At 41.3% G+C, this 27,618-nt stretch overlaps 1 protein-coding gene across 4 annotated transcripts in view; it reads right to left on the bottom strand.

Moving 5' to 3' along the window:
- Window positions 1-27,618, bottom strand: part of MGLL (monoglyceride lipase) — a 121,869-nt gene that overhangs the window by 23,783 nt on the left and 70,468 nt on the right. For all 4 annotated transcript variants that reach the window (XM_061618371.1, XM_061618369.1, XM_061618370.1 and 1 more), the window contains exon 4: window positions 4,240-4,376. In XM_061618371.1, coding sequence (XP_061474355.1) covers window positions 4,240-4,376 — 137 coding nt within the window. The remainder of the gene's footprint in view (window positions 1-4,239; window positions 4,377-27,618) is intronic.

Raw genomic sequence — 27,618 nt, 5'->3', positions numbered from 1 at the left:
TGGGCTAGTATACAATCCCTCTGATGTGTCTGGCAGTTGGCTCACATAGACTACCTTTTATATTTTCATCCCTAATCCTTCTTATGTTTTGCAGTGCACATTATGATAAATGAATTAAGCTACCGTATATTCTGGCGTATAAGACGACTTTTTAACCCTGGAAAATCTTCTCCAAAGTCGGGGGTCGTCTTATACGTCGGGTGTCGTCTTATTAGGGTTGCCATATTGCCCAGATAGCCGGGTTTTACCCGGATTCTAAGCATGCCACCCGGCGCCTGGCTAGCCCCTTAGGTGGCCCGGATTCTCAGCTTTCATTTAAAAAAAAATTAAGTTTCTAGGTGGTGCGGTTCTCGAGATATATATAAAAACGTCAGGCACCCCCCCCGGTTAAATCTTTTTTTAAACTACTGTATAGCACTTCGTAGCTTTAACCCCGCCCATTCAGGATTTCAGCCAATCAGTGAAGTGTTTGTTTGGTGGCAGTGTCTACAATTGCGAGGCCAGAAAATGGTGGTTTCCCCTCCTGTTTATCTGAAAATCTCATAAATTGGGTAGGTATGTACATTTCCGTTTTTCTCCCTGTTGTGTGTAGGAGTCAGATCCTGGGCAGTGTTTTGAAAACCTTCCCAATATTTGCTTTTGGGGGTAAAAACAGTGCTAATCCCATATGTCCAGAGTAAATCCTATTGAATTCAGTAGGAATTACTTTTGAGTAGACATGATTATGAATGTGCTGAAAATCAATGGGACTTTGGAGTGAATGTAAAAAAGAATTGTGTTTGTGTTCTCTTTCTGCCCCCCCCGTCCTATTTTAAAGCAAGTAGGCAGGGCTTACTTAGGTATTGCAGTTTTTATTCTGTAGGAAACTAATACTGATTTTTCTGCAATGACCAATTGGTTTGACAATAAACTATTATATGGGCTGTATGTATTTATACATCTGCAGTGTGTGCGTGTGTGTATGGAGTCTTTCCAACACCCCTGTGAGGTAGGGTTGGAAACCAAGGCAGCTCACAACAAGAAATAAAGCCATTTAAAATCCAATAACCATAAAAACAAGTATAAACAGTTGCAAAACAGTGTAAAGTGGCATGATTCGGAATTTTGGGTTGTGTGAATGAAGTTGCTTATCACTTGAGGTTGCATTTCTGTCCCTGTTTGAGTAAGCCCCATTGACTACGCTGGGACTTGCTTCTGAATAAATAAATTTAGGATTGCACTATAAATACCTTTACAGTTTGTGTAAATAATAAATATATTTGATAGTTATGCTTATATAAATATTTCTTCATTTATCATATTTTTGGTTTTTGGTTAGGAATCCTGACTGGTTGTGAGATGCTTAGTTTTTTGCCTTGTTGTGGTTGGTATGGTATTACATTTAGGAAAGTGTTACTGCCTTCTGTATTTTTTTTTCCTATTTGCATTTCACTTATCTTTAACCTCACTCCGTTACAGCCATAGAAGCAACAGCAGCATATGCAAGATAATTAACTCCCATTAGTGATAAGAACAAGAATTTATAATTATTATTTCAATTAAAACAAGAGGCTTATCAATACTTTGAAGAGGACCAGATATTTATTTTCTTTCTGAGCCCAGGACTGGGTCTTTCATGATGCCCGGTGTGTGTGTGTGGGGGGGAGCAGGAGAGTAGTCGATAAGACAGACATCCTGGCATTGATAATCGAATTAGCAAGGTATGTGTGGGGTTGTTGTACACTTCCAGGCTCAGTTTCGTTTTGAGTATGGAGGTGGAACCTGTGTAGATGTGGTTATCAAAGGGAGAATAAATTTTGAGTTAAGCAAAGCTCTGCTTTTATAAAACCTAAGAAACATACAGTACTTTGAATGTCTGAGTGCCTGCACCAGTGGAATACTGGAGGAACTTGTAAAACTTGCTGCAACAGTATTTAGAACTGAGCATGTGGTGTGAAAGACTCCTTTTCCTGACATTTTGGCTTGTTTTCCTCTGATTGTGTATTTTTATTGTTTTTACTATATTTGTAAGCTGTGCTGAGCTCTGTTTTTAACAGCAAAAGGGCAGGATATAAATTCTCTTAATCAATCAATTAATACTCCATAGTGTTGGAAACTAGAGTCTAGGCATTTAATGTTGCTTTTAAAAAAAAGATTTCTCACATCTTTCCCCAGTTTTTGGTGGTAATTCCTAGGCACAAAAACAAAACAACTGGACAATCCAAATATTAATATTTATAAGTTTATAAGTGACAGTTTTCCTGCTAAGTACCTGCATGTCATAAGCAGGGGTAGTCTTATACGGCGAGTATATCCCAAACTCTATATTTTAACTGGAAAAGTTGGGGGTCGTCTTATACGCCCAGTCGTCTTATACGCCAGAATATACGGTACTATCACAGTTGTATATACCCTGTGCTAAAACCAATCAATCCAAATTCTGCACTGAGGTCACACAAAATCCACACCAAGGAATGCAGAATTCAGTGATAAGAGTAAATTGTGCATATTTGGTATACATTTGCTTATTTTGCATAATTTATTCTTCTTTTGTTAAATGGCAAAGGGGAATGAGTTATGCTGAGCACTGAAGCCCCCTGTTTCCTGATGACAAGGAGTCCTGCTCAGCATCCACTTTGATTGCTGAGTTTTCTCCAGGCATTATCCACGACTTTTCAAGCTTATCTCCACAATCATCGGGACTAGATATCTGGGGCACTCGCTTTGCTTCTGAGAAGAACATCAGATTTCTCAGGTTGTTGTTATGTGTTCACTGCTTGCATTGTGTGTAAACAAGGAAAACACGTAACTCTGACTCATGACTGGTAATTGCCACAGTATCAGTCACATGCTCTTTCCACTTGCCTTCTTCTGATGCTGAACCTCTCTGACCATAGCTTTTCTCAAGTGTAAACTAGCTCCTCTAGGAGCTAATAGACATCTATGAGATAGTTAGCTGGTTAAAGTTCCTCACACTTTAACCAACAAGCTGATTTATAGTGTCTCAAAAACATCATTGGGGAATGGAATCTGTGCTTGCCCAACACTGAAGAATGCATCAAAGTGCCTGAGAAGGATTTGAATAAGAAAGCCACAACCCTGCAAAGAGTGGGAATAGATAAATGGCCTACTGCAGTTCCTCTTCCTTTAATCAATGTTTTAACAGATTAAGGGAAATAGTACAAAACTACCCAAGAGATAACACATGTCTAGCTGCTGGAAAGCTGTCCCTCCCCTTCTTACTACCTCGACCCTAAGCTGATCCAAAATATCAAAGACCTGGCTGGTCTCTCAAACCTTACTTTTATTTTGTCCCCATTGGGGCAAGTCACCTGGGTTCTCTTTCTCTTTCCCTCTCATAGCTCCTCACTGCAAAAGCTTACCAAGGCAGTTTGCTTAATCACCAAATTGGTTCTTCATTGTTTCATTGACTATGGTCCTTAACTGGGAGATAAATGCCTTGGCCCCCATCAGTAAGAGGAAAAACAGCTTTCACTCAACCTGTAAACCTTCACCACAGGGGCATCTACAGTAGAACCATCTTGACTCGAGGGGGGAGGAGAAGAAGCTGAGGAACCATCACCACCCAGCTACCATAGTGGCCCCTCCCTCCCTCCCTCCCTCCCCCAACTGTCACCACAGAGTCATCTGCGGTAGAACCATCTTGACCTGAGGGGGCAGGAGAAGAAGCAATAACAGATCTTAAACAAACTGTCTTCTCCATTTTATTGTAACTTTAAAAAAATACTTATTATTGTAATAATATTATGTAAACAGCTTTGCAAGGTCTGTCTGAAAAGTGGTATATAAATGCTTTAAATAAAATAAAGAAAATAAAAAAGTGGTGGGTGGGTGTGAGAGAGAGAGGAAGAGAAATTTTTGCCTTGATAATGCTGTAAGAAGAATGGAGGCTATAGGAAGTCCTAGAAAATCCACAGGGCACTACAGTATCCAAAAATCCACTCAGTATTTTACATCCCTCTTGCATTTCTGGAAGTTAGCTCTTTGATGCCCAAAGTTAAACAAAAGTTGGACTGGTTCGTGTATGTATGTTAGCCCCATCCTTTGTGGTCATGTCTGCTCACAAATAACTCACTGGTGCAATCACTGCTTTTAGTGATTATCCCTATAAGACGAATATAAAATAAAACACAGAAAAGGGGGTGGGGAGACAGAAAAGGCCAAAATGAAAAAGGTCCCCTCTGCTACTTGACAGGGGGCCAAGATTCCCATTCAGCAGGGTTAGCGCAGTGTGCTTACCATGGAGTGCCCTAGAAGGAACACGGGGAGGCCTGGGTGATCTTTCTTCATGAGGTCAATGTGCTGCAAGCTGTCTCTGACAAACACATGGAAGTCTGACACGACCATACGGTCTCCTTCACTCTGCCCGTGGCCAACTGTGGAGGGGAAAGGAAAAGTGACCTGCTACATCAAAAATATTTAACACCTTTCATGTAAAGATGCTCTAGGCAGCACTGCATCTGAAATCCAATGGGGGGACTATAAATGTGCAAAGAGCTCTTATGTGTTATCAGGGATGACCCATGGCAAAATGTCTTTCTGGTTAGCTGTGGTCATATGAAGATGTAAATGCAAGGGCTAAACCCCCTTGCCCCTGATCCAAAGATTGTTGCTGCGTGCAAACAGATCTGCCTGCGCACGTTTGCCCACCGCTCAACTACTGCTTGGGAACTACTGGAGATCTGGATTCAGCTGCCCTCCCGAATGTGCTCCTAAAGGTTGCTCGCCCTTGTTAGATTGGGATGCATCTGCCCACTGATACACAGAGTGAAGGACTCACTGACTGGCAGCCTGACAGACTGTCTATCAGTTATCATGACTACACAAATACCTTGCATATGCACACAATTTTCCAGGAATTACACAAAGATTATTGGCTCTCAACACAGTGCTGCCAGTATCTAAAACATTCAGCTTGAAAAGAGATGTTGATTGTGCTGGGAAAGACTAAAAAGGAATTTCTGACTCAAAGGCAACAGATGTTTTGATCCAAACCTGAATACCAGAGAACGAAGGAAATGGCTGACAGTTAAGGAAATGATCAAAAGGGTGCCGTCCACATCACAGAAAAAGAGAAGAGAGGCGGGAGTGGGGAAAATACATGAGCAGGTGAAGCTTGGAAGAAGACACATTAACTCTTTCTGAAAATTTCAGTGTTACATCTAACTTGAGGAAAAAGGAAGATATTAACCATCATACGTGTGCAGAACTAAAAACTGGCATTCCTGAATCTTATCTATTGCATTTCAGCCACTAGAATTGTATGCCTTCATCAGACATTCAGAAATCAGATTTTGGGAATCTCGGAACCAAAACTGAGATTTGTTTAATTGCATGGCTAATAGTCACATCCTTTTTTTTTTTTAATACAATACCTGGCACAGTGGGAGAGGGGTGGTCAATCTTCATTGGAACCTGTAGCATGTGAGGTGCGGAGGTTTAACCCTTCCCTCTCAGTCCCAGTCCAAATGAAAACCATCCCCTGTACTGCAGTTACTAGGGGTGGGGGGGAGAGCTTCTATTGCACCAAAGGGAGTTTTTCTCTCTCTCGTGTTAATTGTGGCACAGGGATGATTTTCATTGGGATCAGGGACGAGAGGGAAGGGTTAAAACTCCACTCCTCACTTGCTGTGGTCCCAATGAAAATCACCCCCTCTATACAAGGCATTATATGACCAGATGTGACTGCTAGCCATATAGTCAAAGTAATATCTGGTTTGGCCCTTAGGCAGCCAGTGCACTTTCATTCTCATTTCTTAACCCCACTCTATAAAACTCAGAGACTCTCTAAAAGTTCAAAATCTCCCAAAAACTACTCAGAAGCTTCAGTCTAAGTAAGTATAAAATGATGTACAGTGAAGGAAACAAAACAAATTTCACATATGCACAAACTTGAATGACTTTAAAAGGATTTGAGACACATTCATGGAGGATGAGGCTACCTATGGCTACTAGCCACAATGGCTAGATACTATCTCCACTGTCGTCAGCAGCAGTCTGCCTCTGAATACCAGTTGCTGGGAATCACAAGTGGAGAGAGGGCTGTTGTGCTCAGGCCCTGCTTGCGGGGTTCCCACAGGCATCTGGTTGGCCACTGTGAAACAGCACACTGGTCTAGACGGGCCTTTGGACCAATCCAACACGGCTATTATGTAACCTTGGAGAAAATAGTGGGTGGCAGCAGTAAAAAAAGGTATCAAATTTCACACTACAGATTATTAGGAAAGGGACTGAAAATAAGTCAGTATCACAATGTCTTTATTTAAATCTATGAGTCAGGAGCATTTGACACAATTTACATAGTTTTGGTCACCATATCTCAAAAAAGATATAACCGTTGGAAAAGTTGCAGAAAAGGGCAAAAACTGGGCTCCTACTGGGAGAAAGATGTAGATATAAATCTAATAAATAAATAAATAAATAAATAAATAATAAAAATGCTGAAGTATTTGTGACTTAGAAACATGATATAGATTTATGAAATTATGGATGGCAGGAAAAAAAACAGAAAATATTTTTCTTCTCCTGTAACTAGAGATGGGCAAGAAATTTAATTTAGTTCATATTTAAAACTGAATTTATCAAATCCACACTTTCTGAAACAACATGAGAACTCAAACACAGCCATCCTTCAAAATTTGCACTTATCTGAATTTTGCAATTCAGTTCTTGAATAAGCAATGTTTGCAAAAATGCATATATTGGGGGAAAGTGTGCATACAAATAAATATATGAGTGAAAATAACATGCAAAAATGCATTATATGATGAGAGATTGCTTGCAAAAATGTGTACATTAGTCAAACTGCCTACAAAAATGTGTTTAGTAAGAGAAATTCTCACTAAAATGCTGGAGAATTTTCATTAGGATTTTCTTTTTTTAAAAAAATTGTAAACTGCTGCAGAAATGTGGAGAACTGAATTTAAGATTGGCAAAATTAGAAACTGAGAGAACTGAAAAATTCAGGGTTACCAAAGAAAACTGACTGCTAGCAGATTCAGGGCAGACAAAATCAAGTATTTCTTCATACATAAGATGCCACAGTAAACTATAGTTTAGTTGAGTGTGGGGAGCCTTGGGCTTGAACACTCCCCTCCCCATTTCCCTCTAGCTTTTGGACCCAGAACTCTAGTTAAGATTAACTATGGTGTGTTTAAATAAGTCTGCTAACTATGGCCCAACTCACATGTAAACTTTAAGCCAAACTTTGGCTAAGCATGAACAAATGTGTCTTCCTCCAGACAAACCATGAGCTGTACTCTTGGCTTATTGGCTGTGGTTTGCCTAGGGGAGAGAAATCACAAGCTTGGGTTCAGACATAACACTAAGCCAAACTATGGCTTAGCTTTGGGTAGTGTGGCACCAGTAGGGCTGGGGGAGGAGTGACACTGCCACAATTTTTACTGTGAGTATCTGCAGGCTCCTGTGTTAATTCTTAGCCATGGTTTGGCTTAGTGTTATGTGTAGACTAGGCCTATGTTTCGAAGGTGGATTGACTGGAACTAATCATAGTTAATTTTAACCATAGTTTGTTGGCTTGAACAATCCAACAAACCCATGGTTAAACAAAAGCAGAAGCTTCCAGGTCCTCTTCCTGGCTGCAAGGAGGGTGGTACTGCACAAGCAAGGGTGTGGCTTGCTGTGGCTCATTCCTGCTTGTTTAGTTCATGCAAAACTATGGTTTAGCACAGGGGCGGGTATCCTCAAGACCCTCCCCAGATCAAACCCCTCCCCAACAGCACACACACCCTCTCCAGGCAACACTCCTCACCAGTCCTGCTTCGCATCTCTTTTGAGTGTTTTTGTCTGGCCTAGAATGTGTCCTTGAACACTTGATAATGCTTCTTGGTTGCTTAGAGAAACAATGGGGGGGGGTCTGTGTAGAAACTAGCCTACTGTAGAAAAGTAACATTTACTTAATTGCTTCACTCACTCTTGCCTCTAGCCCTGCTCACCATTGGAATTATCTTTATTGTATACTTAATATTTTTATTCTATGGTGGTGGTTCTTTAATGTGTTGTAAACCCCTTTGATGTTTTTAACGAAATAGCAGTGCACAAATATTATTTATAATAAATAAATGTGGTCCCAGGAGGAAATGCAGCCTTTGGGCTGAAAAAGGGCTAAACCCTCCTCTAGTGAATACAGCCAGTGTGTAAATGAATCACAGAATTAACTGCCACAAGATAAAGGGATGGCTATTAGCTATTATGGCGTTAAAAGGGGATTAGACAAATTAATGGAAGATATGCCTTACAGCAGTTATTAGCCGTATCTGCCCATTAGCTGCTGGGCCAAGTTCGAGGTTCTGGTTTTGATGTACAAAGCGCTATGCAGCTTGGGACCAGGATATCTGAAATATCAGCTATTAGGTCTTACCCCTTATATACCCTGTCAATCTCTGCGTTCTGCAGGTGAGGGCCTCCTGCAGATACCATCTTATCAGGAAGTCCATTCCACACAACTTAGGAAATAGACCTTCAGTGTTGTGGCAACTATCCTTTGGAAATCCCTCCCCTTAAATATTAGACAGGCACCATCTCTGTTATCTTTCTGGTGCCTACTGAAGACCTTCCTTTTTCAACAAGCCTTTTAAATACAGTAGGGCCCCGCTTATACGGCGGGTTCCGTTCCGGACCCCCGCCGTAAAGTAGAAAACACCATAAAGCGGAACCCCATTGACTTTAATGGGCCGTGTCACGTGAAAATGGTGCAAAATGTCGCAAAAGGGGAAAAAACCCTTTAAAATGGAAAACGAAAGCCGCCATATCAGCGGAACGCCTTAAAGCGGGGCCCTACTGTAGAGACTTTATCATAGTCTGCATCTGGGCTGGGATTGCGTTTTAAGATTTTTTTTAAGTTGTTTTTAAAGATGTTTTGTTTTAATATGTTTTAAAGTCCTTTGTTTTAATATATTTTCAAGTGCTTGTAGTATTTTTGTTTGCTGCCGTGGGCTCCTTGTGGGAAGAAGGGCGGGATATAAATTTAATAAATAAATAAATAAATAAATAAAACAACTGCAAAAAACCAACCATCCTTCATGTTCAGAAATGGTACCAGTTCTTGGAAAACAGCAGTGGCAAAGGGCTACTGCCTTCCTGCCTCTCAGAGGCATCTGATTTGTCAGGATGTGAAACAGGAAGCTAGACTAGATGGACTCTGGACTGATCCAGCAGTGGTCTTCTTATGTTCACAGCTTGAATGAGAACTGATTGCAGATTGTATGAATATAGCAAAATGCTATTAAAAATAGAAAAATAATTATTAGCCCCCATCTCAACTCCTCATCTCTTGCCAGATAAGGATTGTTTACTGCACTGGACTATTGAAAGTCATAATTATCCCTTGAGGAACAGAACTTAGAATAGCAATAGGCACTAATGATAAACTGATCTGAATAGGTGGGCTAGTGCCATATTACTGAGCCAAAATTACAGATCCTTCATTGAAGCTCTGATTCCCAAAGGGAAAAATGCTGAATAGCCAAGCTGGGATGGGAGAAAAGATTCAGGATATTGGGAGATTTCTGCCACTAGTCAGAGGAACATTTAGCAAAGCATTTCTTTTGCCTGCATTACAGATTTTTATCTAGATCTGCTCATACAAATTCTGCAGGTTCTTCCGTCTACTGAAATATACCTCAAAATGAATTCCACAATGGATATAGCAAAAGCCTTCCTATTAAACACCAATTCATGCACATGAGATGGTTTCATTTTATTGACAGATTTGCAGGAAGAAAAAGTATTGGGAGGGAGGAGGAAAGCAGACAAATGTTTAGTAAGTTTAAAAGTATGCAATATTTGCTTGTATTTTGGAAAATCATATTTTTTTAAAGGGGGAAAAATAGAAGTCCTGTAACCCCCAGCTTCTCAAAATCTGTACCATGTGGCACAATTTTCCTGCATTTTTACATATGGGCTGTCTTGCAGGCAATTCAGTATCCCATTTTGTTTACTAAGGATCAGAATGGAATGGAAGTGGAAATCACAGAACTGGAGAGGGCTGGCAATTGTGCCATGTGGATTATGGGTAACAGCTGAGTGAAAGAGATCTAACAGAAACAAACAAAAGTCTACATGGATCTGCCCTTCATTTGGCTGGAATCTTCTATGCATAAATAAGGCAGCCTTGCAAACAGTTTCAGAAAGCTTACTAGCAGAATCATGCCCACAGCTACCTCTACAAAGAGTTTGTGGCCTATAAGGAAAAAGATCCAGTCTCCTTACCTCATCAGTTAGAGGCAACTGTTATTCACCACAGGATATTCAACAACCCAGGAACTAGAAGGATCAGTTTGCCTGTCACTTTTGGTTGCTTTCTTAACCTATCTGAATGGTCTACAGTCTTGACAGAATGTTACGGGCTCTCGGTTCATACATACAGCAACTTCCACCATCACCAAAGCTCCAAAATGTACTGTTTGAATCACAAAGGCTGTATACAAACCATCTATTTAAAGCACATTATTTCCCCCAAAGAATCCTGGGAACCGTAGTTTGTTAAGGGTGCTGAGGGGTAAACTACAGTTCCCAGAGTTCTGTGTGTGTGTGTGTGGGGGGGTAACAATGGGCTTTCAATATATGGTGTGTATGCAGCCAAAGAATGCCACTGTTAGAATCCATGGAATCTTTCCGGGCTCCATGGCTACCTAGTAGAGACAATTTTCTGAATGCTTCAATTAAACACAGTGCTGTTGATTCTAGTGGGATCATGGTCTGACCAAAATGATAATAATAAAACGCTAAGGGCAGCAAAATCCAACACCTGGATTATCCCTCAGAAAGATGAAGCTGCAATGTGCAGCTCTTTATGCTGACACACTTCACAGCATCATGCTAAAGCAAGCAGGTCTTTTTGACTGCTTCGTAAGTAATGGATTCAATCTAATTTCAGCATCTTTCAAGTTCAGAGGGGACTGTTACAATAACACTCTAATATGTTGGTATGCAGAGGCTGTAGACTTTCATCCAGCTTGTTAGGATTATGTGGACCCATTGGAGCCCAGCTCTCCTGTTCCTCTGAGGTTCTTCATAAGAAGAGAGATCATTGCTAGCACTGTTTTTCCTCAACCTTAGTTTAATTATATATACCAGATGATGATCCTTCTCCTGCACCACTTGACAAATTACTCCACTGCCTACTGGATTCAGCAGCCTCAGTTTCATCTCTTCTAACTCCTTTTAAAGTAAGCAGTTCTCTCCCTCCCTCTCTCCTCTGCTGGTATGTACACTTGTCTACTTATGTAGATTGTTACCACTAATAACCCATAAACCTGGGGTGGGGAACCTTTTCCAGCCCATGGGCTGTATTCCTCCATGGGCAACCTTCCAGCTTGCCACATGCCAGTTTGAGGGTGGGGATCCGAGTAAAAAACTGGGCAGAGCAATAGCTGTGACTCTTACCTTTGAACGGTAGGCTACAGTCCAGCCACACAAAAGTCAGAGGTTTCTACACACTCAGCCACACAAAAGTCAGAGGTTTCTACACACTCTCTCACTCTTCCATTCTGGCATGAGACATTATCACAATTCAAGGACACATTCGAACAGTGGCAGCTGGTGGCTCTATGTCAGCAGGGCAGTGGAATCTGCTCCAGGTTTTACTCCCACATTTCAAGGAAGCTGTCCAAGCGGTCTTGTGGGATTCTTCTGTCTGCCCCCCTTCACACAAGCAATCTAAGCAAGGATATAGCAGCAGTATATAGCAGTCATGTGTTGTGCTTTGAAGTACCCTGGACAGCCCCTTGAAATTTTGTACTAAAACTCAAGAGTGGATTCCACTGCCCCACTAACATGGAACCACCAGCTGCTGCTGCATTCCAATCAGGCAAAAGCACTTAAGGATGGTGGAGAGCAGGGTTGGTGATAGGTGTGGCCTTGGAAGAGGGAGTGTGGTGTGGAAGAGCTGATGCCAAGAGACTGCGCAAACTCATGGAGGACAGGATTCCAGGATACCAACGCGGAATCTCCATGTTCAGAGGTAGTGTAAGCATATGACTTCCAGGTGCTGAAGTCAAGCAAAGAGGAATGGTGTTTTGTTTTGTTTGTACAGATTGTGGCCTGCGGGCTTCCTGAAAACACTTGGCTTTAGAGGTGTTAAGAACAGTGGTTTTGTTCCTAATACTGGACTAGATGTGTCTTTGGTCCAATCAAGAAGGATTCTCCTCATGTTCTTATTTGTTTTCCAACAGAGCCTTTCTTTAAAAAGAAAAAAAAGGGAGCCAAAGGGCGTGTTTCACTATTACTTATAATAGTGGCTAATGGTGCTTTTCGGGTAACATGACATCTCTGAAAGATAAACAAATATTTTGCCAATCCAGAGACATACAGAAAAAAGGGAAGGACTCAGTGAAAGCAATGGCTAGACCGGTGATGGAAAAAGGGTCATTGCTACCAACCACCAGTCTAGGCTTTTATCCAGCAAACAAGTTCTCACGTTCCCATTCTTTCTCTGTTTGTACAGATGCTTATTTCAAGTTTAAATAAAGAAGTAAAATGCATAAGCACAGCATGACCTCTCTTTCCCACATAGCCTGGGAGCCATGCAAAATATTTGGATAATGAACAGTTTGTATAAACAAGAGTGCCATTTCCTTAGGATTACATTGACATTGGACTACATGGAAGATGTACACAATGATGGTTGATGAAGGAAGAGCTTGGAGTAGCTGAAGTTCACAGGAGGGGTTATGGAAACGTAGCCACTGGTTTCAGCTGGATTATTTTAAATGATGTCAGAATTCCCAACAGAATAAAAACACATAAATCAAGAACAATTTTTTAGGAAGGGAGTGAGGCTTGCACATGAAACACTAGATTAACAAAATACATGGCATTCAATTATTCAAAGAACAAGCAACACAGCTAATTCAACCACCAGGCCAAAAAAGAAGGAAATGCCAAGGGTGGGACACCTCTTCAACATCTGGAAAAGTCAAGGGCTTGCATCCTTTTTCAACATGCAAACTAATGCTGCTCTTACAGAGCACAGGAAGCACCTCAAATATACATGTACACAAGGACACATGCAACATCAATCTGGAAGCCATCTTTTAACACTAAACAGATTTTAAAAGCCTGATGCTATGTGCAGCTGTTTAGTTAAAAACAACACCACAATTTCTATACTGCATTTCCATTTTAACAAACATTCAAAGCCGTATACAAAGAAGAAACACCCATTTGGTGGGGGGAGGTGCACGGGAATCTAGCATTAGGCTCCAAGAGTCTGTAGAAGGAGCCCCCCTTGCTCCCTACCAAGAGCCAGCTCTGCCATTATGCTAGGGGCTGTCAGTGCTGCTATGTCAGCGATGGGCAGAAAGTAAATAATTTGTACCCTTAGAGTGGCCAGAGAGCATCCCTGCAAAGTGGTTTTAACTTCTTTTTAGAGGCAAGTGGGGCAGATCTGGTTCTGTGCTGGGTACTGTGTTACTTATCAAAGCTTCAACTTTTGCATGTCGTGCTGCAGCACCTAAAGAGATGGATGGTTTCATTCTTCCTATGTATAAGGCTACATACAAGCACACACAGTTATTATTTTTGTGGATTGGATGTGATAATTAGTGCATCCAACACTGCAGTTCTCATGTAGACGGAGAGGTCTTGGTTGGTTTTCCTGTAACAAACTAACATGCCTCTCTGGAAGGTGCTTTATCCTGCTCTGGTCTGCTGTCAGTCCATTTGGTTAGCTGGACTTTTTGCAAGGCCAGAATGGTCTGTATCATCTGCATGGCTGGCTTCCACCTTTGATCATGGGAGGGTGCATCTCAGTGTTTAAGGGAAAATTCTATCTTTCCCACACTCTCCACAATGTACACAACAGCTACAACCTGGATGTATCCTAACAATCCACATCTGTTATAAACCCAGAGGCCTGTTTTCTTAACCATTTCAACCTATGGGGTGGCAAAAAGCCAGCCCATGCCAACTTCCAGCTGTCCAGCCTATGAAAGAATCCACCAATAAATGTTACATTCCACTTTCAATGTGACATTCCTAACCCACATTTAGGGTCAGTGTGCCAAAGCTGAATCATGCAGACACTGGTGATAACCACCATACCATGGCTGATGCTGCTAGAATCTAGCACAGGGTGGCTTTTACTTGCAGTTACCATGGGCTGAGTTCATCTCTTTTCTGGAAAAGTGTGTATTAGTTCTACTCTTTATATTCCAGATGTCTCTTTGCTGGAACATACAATCTTTCCATTTCCAGCACGATCAACATCTATTTCTTTTCAGTGTTCACAAGATTACTTTCCTTCTCCCGCCTTACACAGTACAACACATTGAGAAGGATCTCCTCCCACCAGGCACACATTTTTGGAGTTGAGATATTTTTAGACTACTGCCTGCACAACACTTACATTATTGGGGTTTTTTTGTCTTGGCAGGGTGTGCGTGTGTGTGTAGAATAATTGGAAAGAGGCAATTTTCTAGGCTAAAATTATTTGTGCCTTATTGCTGTGGAGCAGAAAACCTTTCATCTGAAAAATCCCCCCCCCAGCTAAACAAAATGATCCCTAATGTCAGAAGAAACATTAATTCCCATCAGACAGAACAGCTCTGTAAGAAGAACGGCCTGTCCTTGCTTCAGTCAATGCTAGGGTCCAAATTCAGACTTGGGGTAATCAGCTACACAACTCTGCTAATTTTTTCATAAATGATCTTCTTACACCAATAGTCCTTACAAAGCCTGCTTAAAGCAAACAGACTGAGGTGTAATACGTTCTTCATGAGGGTCACCTGCAAACAGCAACATTACCACTGAATTGAAAAAAACCTCAGAAATCATTTCAGTGAGCAGAATCAGGGATGATAAAAAGCAAGCATACAAGACTGCACAAAGGCAACTGAAAAGAACATAAAAACATAAGAAGAGCCTGCTGGATCAGGCCAGTGGCCCATCCAGTCCAGCATCCTGTTCTCACAGTGGCCAACCAGGTGCCTGGGGGAAGCCCGCAAGCAGGACCCGAGTGCAAGAACACTCTCCCCTCCTGAGGCTTCCGGCAACTGGTTTTCAGAAGCATGCTGCCTCTGACTAGGGTGGCACAGCACAGCCATCATGGCTAGTAGCCATTGATAGCCCTGTCCTCCATGAATTTGTCTAATCTTCTTTTAAAGCCATCCAAGCTGGTGGCTATTACTGCGTCTTGTGGGAGCAAATTCCATAGTTTAACTATGCGCTGAGTAAAGAAGTACTTCCTTTTGTCTGTCCTGAATCCTTCCCCCAGGCACCTGGTTGGCCACTGTGAGAACAGGATGCTGGACTAGATGGGCCACTGGCCTGATCCAGCAGGCTCTTCTTATGTTCTTATGTTCTTAATCTTCCAACATTCAGCTTCTTTGAATGTCCACAAGTTCTAGTATTATGAGAGAGGGAGAAGAACTTTTCTCTGTCCACTTTCTCAATGCCATGCATAATTTGATACACTTCTATCATGTCCCTACAAGACTGTTCTGAGATTAACTATTCACATTATAGTTTCTCCTAAATGCATCTGTCATGAAAATGTTTTGTCAGAATACCCACAGAGTTTGTTCATGCATCAACTTTTGAGCTGACACTGGATTCCTGGATCAATCCAGTTTGTGTAGGATCTTTTTTGAAGCATGCTGCCTGGATGGCATATTCTGGCAAACTATTTCCATGCACATATATGGGAATCATTGCAAAATCCTTGTGGGTAGAAAACATTGTTAAGCTACATAGGAAGCTGCCTCAAACTGAGTTAGACCAATGCTCCATCTAGATCAGTAGCATCTACATTGACTGGAAACAGCTCTCCAGGATTTCATACCGAGTCTTTTCCAGTCCTACCTGGAGATGCCAGGGACTGAAACTGGAACCTCCTTCATGCAAAGCATGCGCTACCACTGAACTACAGTCCCTTCCCAGGACTTAATTCTCTCATATCTGCCTTATGCTGTGGCTCTTTCAATGAAATTTGTCCAGTGAACCTGCATAATTTTAGGATTTTCAGATTGCATGGGGGCATGCTCTGGAGAAAGATGTCTACGAGGACACAGCAATAACTGCTATTGTGTTTTATTGATGTCATTGCTCATGGACACTTACTCTTAAGATTTGATCTTGCAGAAATCTCTAGTCATCATAGGCAACCCCACCTAGGTTCAGGCATCACTTTTTGCACAAGTGCTCAACAGGTATACATGTGACTTTGCACCATTCTTCCTGACTGAACTATTATCTCCTCTTCCCCTGCTAATAGGCAGCATAAAGAGAACAAAACCTCAGAATAAAATTCAGTTGCACTGAATATAATGACTTTTCTAAAGAGAGACCAGAGACTTCTTATATTCAGCGTAGGCTGACAGTGCTGTGCCAGAGGCAGCCAAGCATGTAAAGAGCAGAAGGCTTGAATCCTGGCAGGACTGGAACCAGGAGCAGGATGAAGCATTGCATCAGAGAAACTTAAGGAACAGGTTCGCATCAAGATAAGACAAAAGGTCAATAGAGAGGTAGAGCTGATTACAGGCAGGTGTTAAGATGAGGAATCTGATCAAAGGGGGCTAGAAGAAGCATGTTGGGAATAGGGATGGGGGAGAAATTGGATTCAGTTCACATTTAAAGCTGAATCTATTACATTTGCACTTACCTAAGCAACATGAGAAGCAAACCACAGCTATCCTTTGAAATTTGTACTGATCTGAAATTTATGATGCAGTTCTCCAACCAATGGTTACAAAAATGCATATATTAGGGGAAAGTATGCATAACAATGAATATATTAATGAAAACAGCATACAAAAATTCATTATATTAGACATGCTTATAAAAATGTGTATAATCAAAATCTGCCTACAAAAATGTGTTATTAGGAGGAATTCACACTAAAACGCTGGGGAATTTTCATGAGGATTTTTTAAAACAAAAATTGCAGAAGGAGTACTGAATTTAAGGTTGGAAAAATGAGAATCTGAGAGAACCAAAACTGACAGATCTCCATTCCATTTGGAGAAGCTGAAAGCAGGTGGACAAGGAAGCTGCCTGGCCAGCTGGCAAGACCAGATCTGACTGTAGCCAAGGCAAAGACCTAGGCCTGACCTGCAAGCATTTATAGCTAGAAAGAACCAGCACATGGCCTGGGGTATGAGAAATACTGGGATACTGGGATTACCCCTTCCTTCCTCCTCTCTATATCCTCAAGCTGCTCATCAAAAGAATGCAGAGAGGAAGTTCCTCACTTGAGTTACAGTTTATCCTGACAGTAGTGTCTCTTGCTTCAAAATATAATACTTTCACTGAACACGGTTTGAGTTCCTTATATATCAGAAGTCCATAAAATAAACATCACAATAACTTGTGCTTCTTTCTTTCTTTTGACACATTTCACTATCACAGCTATTCATGGACAGGTGGTCTAATCAAATTTTCTAAATGAGCTAGTAAGCTTTGTGAACTTGCAATGCTCTCCTAAGAATAGGGTTTCTTACCCTCATTTGCTGAATGAGAACCTTTATAGTTTAATTAGGAAAATTAGTCCTTAAAGGCCCAAATCAGTGGCTGTTTGCTATAGCCAGCATGGATTTTTCACATTCTGCAATGTTAAATTGAAAATACCCCCATGCCATTCTATTGCTTCCCACAGGCTCATTTCAAAACAAAATCTTGCAAAACCTGTAGCCCTGAATTCAGAAACCCTTGCTTAATAACCCTCTAAGTTTTCATGGTGATACACAAAACACTCAGAGAGAATCCAGAGTTCAAAGTGTAAAACAAGAGTAAAATAATCCAGACCCTGTTGGACTTTTTTCTGTCAGTGGCCTCATGATTTGTTGAAATTAATTAAAAACCAGCCATTTTCACAGAGAACCTGTACTCCTATTACTGACCTTGCCCCATACTCTGACCTTCATCTTCTGCAGTTTAAAAGTTTTTTAAAAAAGACATTTGTCTTACTGTGAAACAGTTTTCTCTGTGCATGTCAAAAGATGATCTCAGGTGGGTAGCTTCTCAACTCCTCAACTATCAAACCCAAAATTAAATAGATCAGTTCTTGTTGTCATGTGCCTTCAAGTCAATTACAACTTATGGCAGCCCTATGAATCAGTGACCTCCAATAGCATCTGTTATAAACCACCCTGTTCAAATCTTGTAAGTTCAGGTCTGTGGCTTCCTTTATGCAATCAATCCATCTCTTGTTTGGTCATCCTCTTTTTCTACTCCCTTCTGTTTTTCCCAGCATTAATCTTTTCTAGTGAATCATGTCTTCTCATGATGTGTCCAAAGTATGATAACCTCAGTTTCATCATTTCAGCTTCTAGTGATAGTTCTGGTTTAATTTGTTCTAACACCCAATTATTTGTCTTTTTTGCAGTCCATGGTATGTGCAAAGCTCTCCTCCAACACCACATTTCAAATGAGTGGATTTTTCTCTTATCCGCTTTTTTCACTATCCAACTTTCACATCCATACATAGAGATCGGAAATACCATCGTCTGAATGATCCTGACTTTAGTGTTCAGTGATACATCTTTGCATTTGAGGACCTTTTCTAGTTCTCTCATAGCTGCCCTCCCCAGTCCTAGCCTTCTTCTGATTTCTTGACTATGGTCTCCATTTTGGTTAATGATTGTGCTGAGGTATTGATAATCCTTGACAAGTTTAATGTCCTCATTGTCAACTTTAAAGCCACATAAATCCTCTGTTGTCATTACTTTAGTCTTTTTGACGTTCAGCTGTAGTCCTGCTTTTGTGCTTTCCTCTTGAACTTTCAACAGCATTTGTTTCAAATCATTACTGGTTTCTGCTAGTAGTATAGTATCATCTGCATATCTTAAATTATTGATATTTCTCCCTCCAATTTTCACACCTCCTTCATCTTGGTCCAATCCCGCTTTCCGTACGCTATGTTCTGCCCATAGATTAAACAAGTAGAATGATAAAATACACCCGTGTCTCACACCCTTCCAATTGGGGACGAATCGGTGTCCCCATATACTGTCCATACAGTAGCCTCTTGTCCAGAGTATAGGTTGCGCATCAGGACAATCAGATGCTGTGGCACCCCCATTTCTTTTAAAGCATTCCATAGTTTTTTGTGATCTACACAATCAAAGACTTTGCTGTAATCTATAAAGCACAGGGTGATTTCCTTCTGAAATTCCTTGGTCCATTCCATTATCCAACATATGTTTGCGATCTCTGGTACCTCTTCTCTTCCTAAATTCAGTTTGGATATCTGACATTTCTCGCTCCATATATGGTAAGAGCCTTTGTTGTAGAATCCTGAGCATTACTTTAGTTGCATGGGATATTAAGACAATAGTTTGATAATTACTGCATTCCCTTTCTTTGGAATTGGGACGTCTATTGAACGCTTCCAGTCTGGGGCCATTGTTTAGTTTTCCATATTTACTGACAATATTTTTTGTCAAAATTTGGACAGATTCAGTCTCAGTAACTTGTAGCAACTCTATTGGTATGCTGTCTCTTCCTAGTGATTTGTTTCTTCCAAGTATTTTAAGAGCAGCTTTCACCTCACATTCTAAAATTTCTGGTTCTTCATCATACAGTTCCTCCATGAATGAATCTGTCATCCTGGTATCTATTTTATAGAGTTCTTCAGTGTATTGCTTCCATCTTCCTTTTATTTCTTCTCGGTCAGTCAGTGTGTTCCCCTGTTGATTATTCAACATCCCTACTCTTGGTTTAAATTTCCCTTTACTTTCTCTAATCTTTTGGAATAGGGCTCTTGTTCTTCCTTTTTTGTTGTCCTCTTCTACTTCTATACAATAACTATAATAATAGTTTTCTTTGTCCCTACATACTAGTTGCTGTATTATTACATTTAGGGTTCTGACTGTGTTTCTATCTCCCTTTGCTTTTGCTTTCCTTCTCTCTTTAACCATTTGAAGAGTTTCTTCAGTCATCCATTGAAGTCTTTCTTTCATTTTAACTAGAGGTGTTTTATTTTTGCATTCTTCCCTGATAATGTCTCTGACTTCACTCCATAGTTCTTCTGGTTCTCTGTCAACTACATTTAAAGCTTCAAATCTGTTCCTTATTTGATCTTTAAATTCTTCTGGGATGTTATTTAAGTTGTATTTTGGCGTTATGATTGCTTTGTTCTTCTTCTTTAGCTTTACTCTGATTTTCGATATGACCAGTTCATGATCTGTACCGCAGTCTGCTTCTGGTCTTGTTTTTGCAGAAAGTATGGAACCTCCATCTTCTGCTATCAATTATATAATCAATTTGATTCCTATATTGACCATTTGGTGATGTCTACGTGTACAGTCGTCTTTTCGGTTGCTCAAAAAATGTGTTGGCAAGAAACCAATTATTGGCTTCACAGATTTCAATAACTCTTTCTCCTGCTTCATTTCTGTCTCCTAAGCCCTATTTCCCCACAATTCCTAGTTCTTCTCTGTTCCCTACTTTTGCATTCCAGTCCCCCATGATTATCATCACATCTTGTTTTGATATGTGATCAATTTCTTCCTGTACTTCTGCGTAAAATCTCTCCAATTCCTCCTCTTCTGTGTTTGCCGTTGGAGTGTAGACTTGGATGATGGTTATATTAACAGGTTTCCCGTTTAATCTCACTGATATCACTTGCTCAGACCTTGCGCTATAGCTCCTAATTGTTTTTGCTACATCACTTCTCACTATTAAAGCAACCCCATTTCTTCTTAATTTCTCATTTCCTGCATAAAATATTTTGTAGTTGCCTGATTGAAAATGTCCCATTCCCGTTCATTTTAATTCACTCACGCCAAGTATTGTAATGTTGACACGTTCAATTTCTTGCTTGACAATTTCTAACTTTCCCTGGTTCATGCTTCTCACGATCCATGTTACTATTGTGTGCGTTGTACAACTCCAGACTCTCCTTTCGTATCTGTGCACATCAGCCTCTGGGCTTCCTTTCGGCTTTGACCCAGCTGCATCATTAGTCACAGCACTACTCATACCTGTCCTTTGTTCTTCCCCAGTAGCTCGGTGAGTGCTTTCTGACCTGGGGGTCTCATCTTCCAGCACTATCTCGTGTTGCATTTTGAATACTCTGTTCATAGGGTTTGCGTGGTAAGAGGTATTCAGAGGTGGTTTACCACTGCCTTCCTCTGAGTTTGGATACATCTTAGTCTGGTATCTCAGCTTTGACCACTCTGCCTTGGGTGCCCCTGCTAGGAGCCTAGCCTCTTGGTCTAGACTCCTGACAGCATTGCTCTCAGTATCTTCAACACTTTCAAACCCCCTCACCATGTTAAGGTGTGCATCCTAGAAGGGGATTGTGGCTATTAAGAGCATCCATGTGCTTGCACTTTCCAGTATGCAATTACTATTAAGTCCCAAATGACAGCTTGTTTAACTGGAAAACATTTCCTTTTCAACAAAACCCATCAATTTCCAGCTGTTCTATGGGGTTTTGTTCACCCTGCTTGTGAGTTTTATATAACCCATTTGACTGGGTTCTCTTCAAAGAGGGCTACAAAGCTTAAGACCTCTTGATCAAAGGAGAAAGGATGAGTTTTTCTGCAGAGGCACATCGGAGGACCTTTTCATGTTCTGTTTATGTTGCAAAATCCAAGCATGAGTTTCAAATAATGTTGGTGCCTGAGAAAACACATAATTCAGCATTGTCTTGAAACAATCCTCTTTTTTCTAGTAGGACTAAATACTTGAGAGGGAATTAGAGCATAGACTTGCCTTTGATTACTCCTGTGCCACCACTGGTATTTTGAATTTCTTTCTTATACCAAAATCCTCCTCAAAACACTCCTCTTGTCATGATTACCCAACTATAAGTTCATATCAATAAAATGCCTACCATTCATCCAATATGTTGAATAAATGCACCTAGCTTTTAAATATATATATAAAAGCTACAGTTCCCAATATATTGTTTTATCAGTTAAGACTGCATGATGCTTCAATAGCATCTTCTGCATTTTGTGCCTTAAACTAAGTCAGTCATCATAACACGAAACCACAGTTTGTGTTAGCTAGTTTAAAACCTAAACCATAGCTTGAGCTTCAAATTAATGGACAGATCATGGCTTAGAGCTCCTCGTCTACTTCAATTTTCTGTCTGTTCAGCACTCCTGTTTATATGTGCGGGGCTTCTTCAGCAGGAAAAACTGACATAACTATGGTTTGTCAATTCAGACATCTCACTAAACCATAGTTTCCACAAACCATAGTATGCTAATCCACTTCCAACCATGGTTTGAGATTCACACTGAAAGCAGCAGCAATGGAGCCGCATGTCAACCTGGGCTTCTTCTGGGAAGAAGGGTGGGATATAATATCTGAATCAGGAGAGGCTGTGAACACTCTGGATCATCGTCTGAATGCTGTAGTGCACTGGATGAGGGCCAATAAACTGTGCTTGAATCTTGGGAAGATGGAGGCTGTTTGGGTAGATGACTTCCATGTCTGGGAGATAGGGAGGTTACCTGTTCTGGATGGGGTTGCACTCCCTCTGAAGGACCAGATCTGTAGCCTAGGAGTAATCCTGGATTCATCTTTGTCACTAGAGACCCAAGTATCCTCTGTGGCTAGGATTGCCTTTTACCAGCTTTGTCTGGTTCGTCAGCTAAAGTCGTTCCTGGACAAAGATAGCCTGGCCTCTGTAGTCTATGTGTTGGTAACCTCAAGGTTGGATTACTGCAATGCACTCTATGTGGGGCTGCTCTTGGCCCTGGTTCGGAAGCTCCAGCTGGTGCAAAATGCAGCGGCCAGAATGCTGATGGGAGCACATGACCAACAACATGTGAATCTGTAGTGGCTGCCCATCTGCTACTGAGCCAGGTTCAAGGTCCTTGTATTAATTTACAAAACCCTGAACAACTTAGGTCCAGGGTATCTTAGTGACTGCCTGAACCCTTATATCCCAGCTTGATCACTGAGATCATTTGCAGGAGCGGCTTTGGTCATTCCCCGAATTGGTGGGGCTCATTAAACACTGACGCAAAATCAAGCCTTCAGTATTATAAGCCCAGTTCTCTGGAATACTCTGCCAACAAAGATTCAGCAGGCACTTTCTGTTTTAACTTTTAAGCACCTGCTGAAAGCTCTTCTGTTCCGCCAGGCTTATGCAAGCAATTAAGAAGATGCTTCTTTGGCAACAATTGACCTTTGTTTTTATTGTATTTTTAATGTTTTTATTCTGTAGTTGTTGTTGTTGTGTTAAACATGTTGTAAACTGCTTTGATGTTTTTAACAGAATAGTAGTATACAAATATTTTTATAAATGTATGTATGTATGTATAGTCAAAAGCATTGCCCATGTCTTGGCTTAATAAGGTGCCATATGATTATCAAAACATGGCCTTTGTGCCCAATTTTATTCCAGCTCAATTGTCACTTCCTTTTCCCCACTCAACAATGTACTACTACCTTTCCCAGCCTTCTACTCTCCAGCTAGAAGCCACTCCTGACAGAGCTGGCAGAAGCTGATGAGGCCATTTGTGCCAGTGATGGATCCAGGAATATCCACAAGCTACAAACCTGATCCTTTGGGGGACTGCAACCCCACCAGAAGCCTCCAGCTAACAGTCTTTGTTTTGTCTGGACTGAGTTCCATTTGCCAGCTCTCATTCAATCCAGTACTGCAGTCAGACATAGGTTAACATATCCACTGCCACACCTGCTAGAGATGAAACGGAGAACTAGAGCTGCATGTCATCAGCATAGCAAGGACAACCCACTCCAAAGTTCTGGCTAACCTCACTCAGCGGTTTAATGTAGATGCTAAACAGCATGGGGGATACTATTAAATCCTGTGGAATCCCACACTGGAAGCTCTGAGAGGGAGGGGAACAATACCCCCCCAAGCACCATCTTCTGGAGTTGGCCACCAGCTGCTCCTGAAGGATATCATGGCCAATGGTATCGAAAGCTGCTGAGAGACAAAGGAGAATCAACAGGGTCATGCTCCTCCTGTCTCTCCCCGACAAAATTCAAGGAAGCCAAGGGAGATTCTGTTCCGAAACCCACCCTAAATCTAGAAAATCAGTCTCATCCAAGAGTGCTCATAGGAAGGGGAGAGCAACGGATGTAGGAATAAACAGAGGGATAATATTGTTGCGCGCCTCCCCAATCTCCGAGCGGTGAGATCCCAGGGGTCCCTGCACTCCTCCAGGGTTTGGTTTCCTTTGAAAGAAGGTCAGCAGAGACTGCAGTGTCTTTATGAAATATAGTTTATTTATTTACACACATTCCAACCTGAGCTTAGGATGGAGGGGTTCAAGGCATCAGCAGTCCAATATCCAGCTTTTCCATCAGGGTTACAGGAGGTACTCCAAAACCATGGTGCAAAGAGCCAGTCTCTCTACCTGCCTCCAGTTCCCAGCCTTTCTCAGACACACTAAAAACACAAGCCTCTCCTCTGCCCCAGGAGGTTGGGGGGGGGAACACTCTCCTGAAGAGTTTCAATGACAAAAGGATCTCCCTGGCCCATTCACGAGTTGATGGGCACCTGATAGACCCATTAACCCACCTGGCCACTCTATTAGGTTAACAAAAGAAACTCACCTGACCAGCAGAGTGGTTTTCTCACCCTAGGCACAATCCTCCAAATCAGAGGCTGGAAGGTGACTCATAGAAATAATCCATCTCAACCCCAAACCCATAACACTATTTTAAAAATTATTCCTGCCACTTTTAACCATAAATTTGGTATCAGTGCTGTGCTAGGTACTACAGAACCTGGGAAGTGTGTGGTCCCTGACTAAAAATGGCAGACTTGAGTGGAAGACAGAGGAGATGAATCCATTCATAGGCACAGGAGGCAAATTAATGTGAAGTGTCAGTGCAATGTCAGTGCGCTGTTGTGTAAAATACATGCATGCTGCTGGGGCTTCCTGTAATTATTTCAGATTACTGAGGCACCTATGTGGGTGGAAGATTTTGCCTGATCCAGATGCTGGGAAAAACCTGTCCTTTGACTATTTCCACCACTGTAGTTCAACACATTTTCTTTGTGAATTGAGTCCTGTGTCTGTCTCTGAGCATTGCCTAGTGACAGTCACACTGGCTCAACTGCTAAACTAACTTCCATTGTCTCCTAACCAAAGCTCCACTTTAGCTTTTTTTTGCTGTGCTCTGTGCTTGTTGAAAATCACACAATGCCTACATGTCTGTGTGTGATCTGCTGGTAAAGCCAAATCTTTGACCTTAAAATTTTGGCCTTTGATTTTTTTTTTTAATTACGATCAAAGTATATCTCAGCCTCATTTTCTATTCTTACATCAAGTTATAATGGTATTTATCTCAATGGAGATGCTAGCTCTGCATGCACAAAGGAATGAATGTACCAAGCTATCCCATCCACAGCAATTACTTAAAAAAGACATTTCTTCTGCAGGAGCTCCTTGTGTGCATTACAATGCTCTGGACTGGGTTGCAAGAGCCTCTCTCTCTCTCTCTCTCTCACACACACACACTCCCCTCCCCGAATAATCAAAAATATAACTTGCAGTGTCAAAGATGAATTGTCTCAGAGTTTTAATAATAGAAATGTCTGAGTTGGGAGGCACAATCCTTTGAGTAGATGTTATGTCATCTGAGTAAGAAAGCAACTTTTAAAATAATAAGCCTGCTTTCTTTTAAAAGGTAAAACATGTCGAGGAGTTTTTAATTTTATAAAAATGCTGAAAATTTCAAATGTGGGTAGAAAGCATACCAAATGCCAAGCAGATGCTTTAATACTGTGGTGACAGGTTTGCAAACAAATGTACTTGTATCTTTAGATGATAAAGACTTAGGACCTGATTTAGTCAACGTTAAAGACTTTTTACTAGGCATAGTCAAGGTGGTGCCCTCCAGATGTTGCTGGACTACAGGTTGCATCAACCCTACTGACCATGGGTCACGTTGGCTGGGCTGGTGGGAGTTGCAGACCAGCAACATCTGCAAGGTACCACACTGGCTACCTCTGCTTTTTACAGTGCACTCCTATGCATATCTACTCAGACATAAGCCCCACTGAGTTCAGTAGAGCCTACTGCCAGAAAAGTGTGCATCCTAAAGTAGGGCGAGTACCCAAAGTCTATGCTCTAGATGGATGGAAGGAAGTTCATACAGAGAAGCACTCTTGAGCTCCTCTCTCCTTTTCTGTTTTTTTTTTAACGTTTCCCTCCTACTGGAAACAATGTGAGGGAAATTAAAGGGAAGCAACTAAGCCAGCTCTAGGACAGCAGTAGTTTATTCCTTGGTTTGAGGGCATGTCGGGGGACTAGGAAGGGGAGGGGTTCTTCAGAACCATGCCTTTCCTCAATCTGCCTGTGGCATGCCCTGAACACTCTTTTTGGCTATACTGATTTTGGAGCTCTGACATCAACAGGCTGTGGAAGTAGGCAGGGCCAGGGCTATAGGGTGAGGAATTTGACACTGTTCTTCTTCTTTGAGGTCAGAGCTCTCTCTCTGCCCTCAGAGCAGGAGATCTGATGCAAACTATGGCTCCTGGGATGCCCTTCTGAACTGCATGGCCCATCAATTATTTCATTTGTAGAAAGAGTGTTCAGCACTTGTGCCTCCGCCTTTCCTTGGAATCTTCCTATTCCAGCTGGCTGTTACAAGAATTCTGTAACTAAGAAATCGTGCCTGACTTTGCTTTTTCCCTCTTCCCTCCCAAACCGTTTTCCTTTTGTGTTGCATCTTTTAGATAGTAAACAGGGTGTGTCTACCATTGACATGCTGCTCTGGGAGCCTTTTTTGACAAAAGAGCAGAATAAAAATATGTTAAATAAAGAAATGTCCTTAAATCTCCTATTGAAATCAGTAAGACTTAAGTGCTTTACAGGGTGTTTGGAGAGGGAGAATAGCTATCACTTTTCAAAATCGCCTAGCTGACTTTCTAAACAAACTGAACCAAGTTCCTTGCATCCCTATAAAAAGGGGGATTTTTAAAAATACCTTGTAGACATGTTCATTCATAAATGTACTGGCTCGTATATCACAGTAAAAAGCACATATAAAGCATGATGTTTGAAATGACTAACATACGCAGAATTTTTACAGTGTGATGTAAATCTATCCAGCTGAAGCTTTTGCTTTCCAGCGTTAGGTTTTTAATGGATGGTCTGTTTCGGTATACATTTCTGTTTTGTCTGAATTTTATATGGCCATTTTTATTTGTGAGTTTAAACTGAAAGCCTAGTCTAAGCCCTAAGGGCTGTAAATCCAAATCTATACATAAAATAACGGTCCCTTCCCATACTACTTTTCAAAGGCAAAGAAACACGTATCTGTGTCTTACAATGTGTGAAAATATAGAGCGTTCCAATCATTCCACTCCATGAGCATACTCACCAGAGCTGCTTCCACAGGTTATTCTAACACTTCTGGCATCTCATCTTATGATAGTGATATGCTTTTATGATAGTGCTCTGCTGAACCTTTGACTGCCATTGTTTTCAATCATGGGGTGCAAGGAGAACATCCCTTGAAGGGGGCAGGGTGGGAGCAAGTTCAGATAAATGCTTTCGTATTTTGAAGGTGGGAGGGCTGCATTTACTTAATCTTATTCTACGTGGTGGCTGAGGGGGGCTTTCATTGTCCTTAGCACATTTAACACTTCCCTCCTTCCACGCTCACAGCACCACAAAGATCTCTTCTAGCCCTGCAGCATGTCCTGGAATGTTG

This window comes from Rhineura floridana, chromosome 3 (assembly GCF_030035675.1).
Source record: "Rhineura floridana isolate rRhiFlo1 chromosome 3, rRhiFlo1.hap2, whole genome shotgun sequence".
Classification (NCBI taxonomy): Eukaryota; Metazoa; Chordata; class Lepidosauria; order Squamata; family Rhineuridae; genus Rhineura; species Rhineura floridana.
Note: the sequence above shows the minus strand (reverse complement) of the source record. Positions and strands in the feature narration are given on the sequence as shown.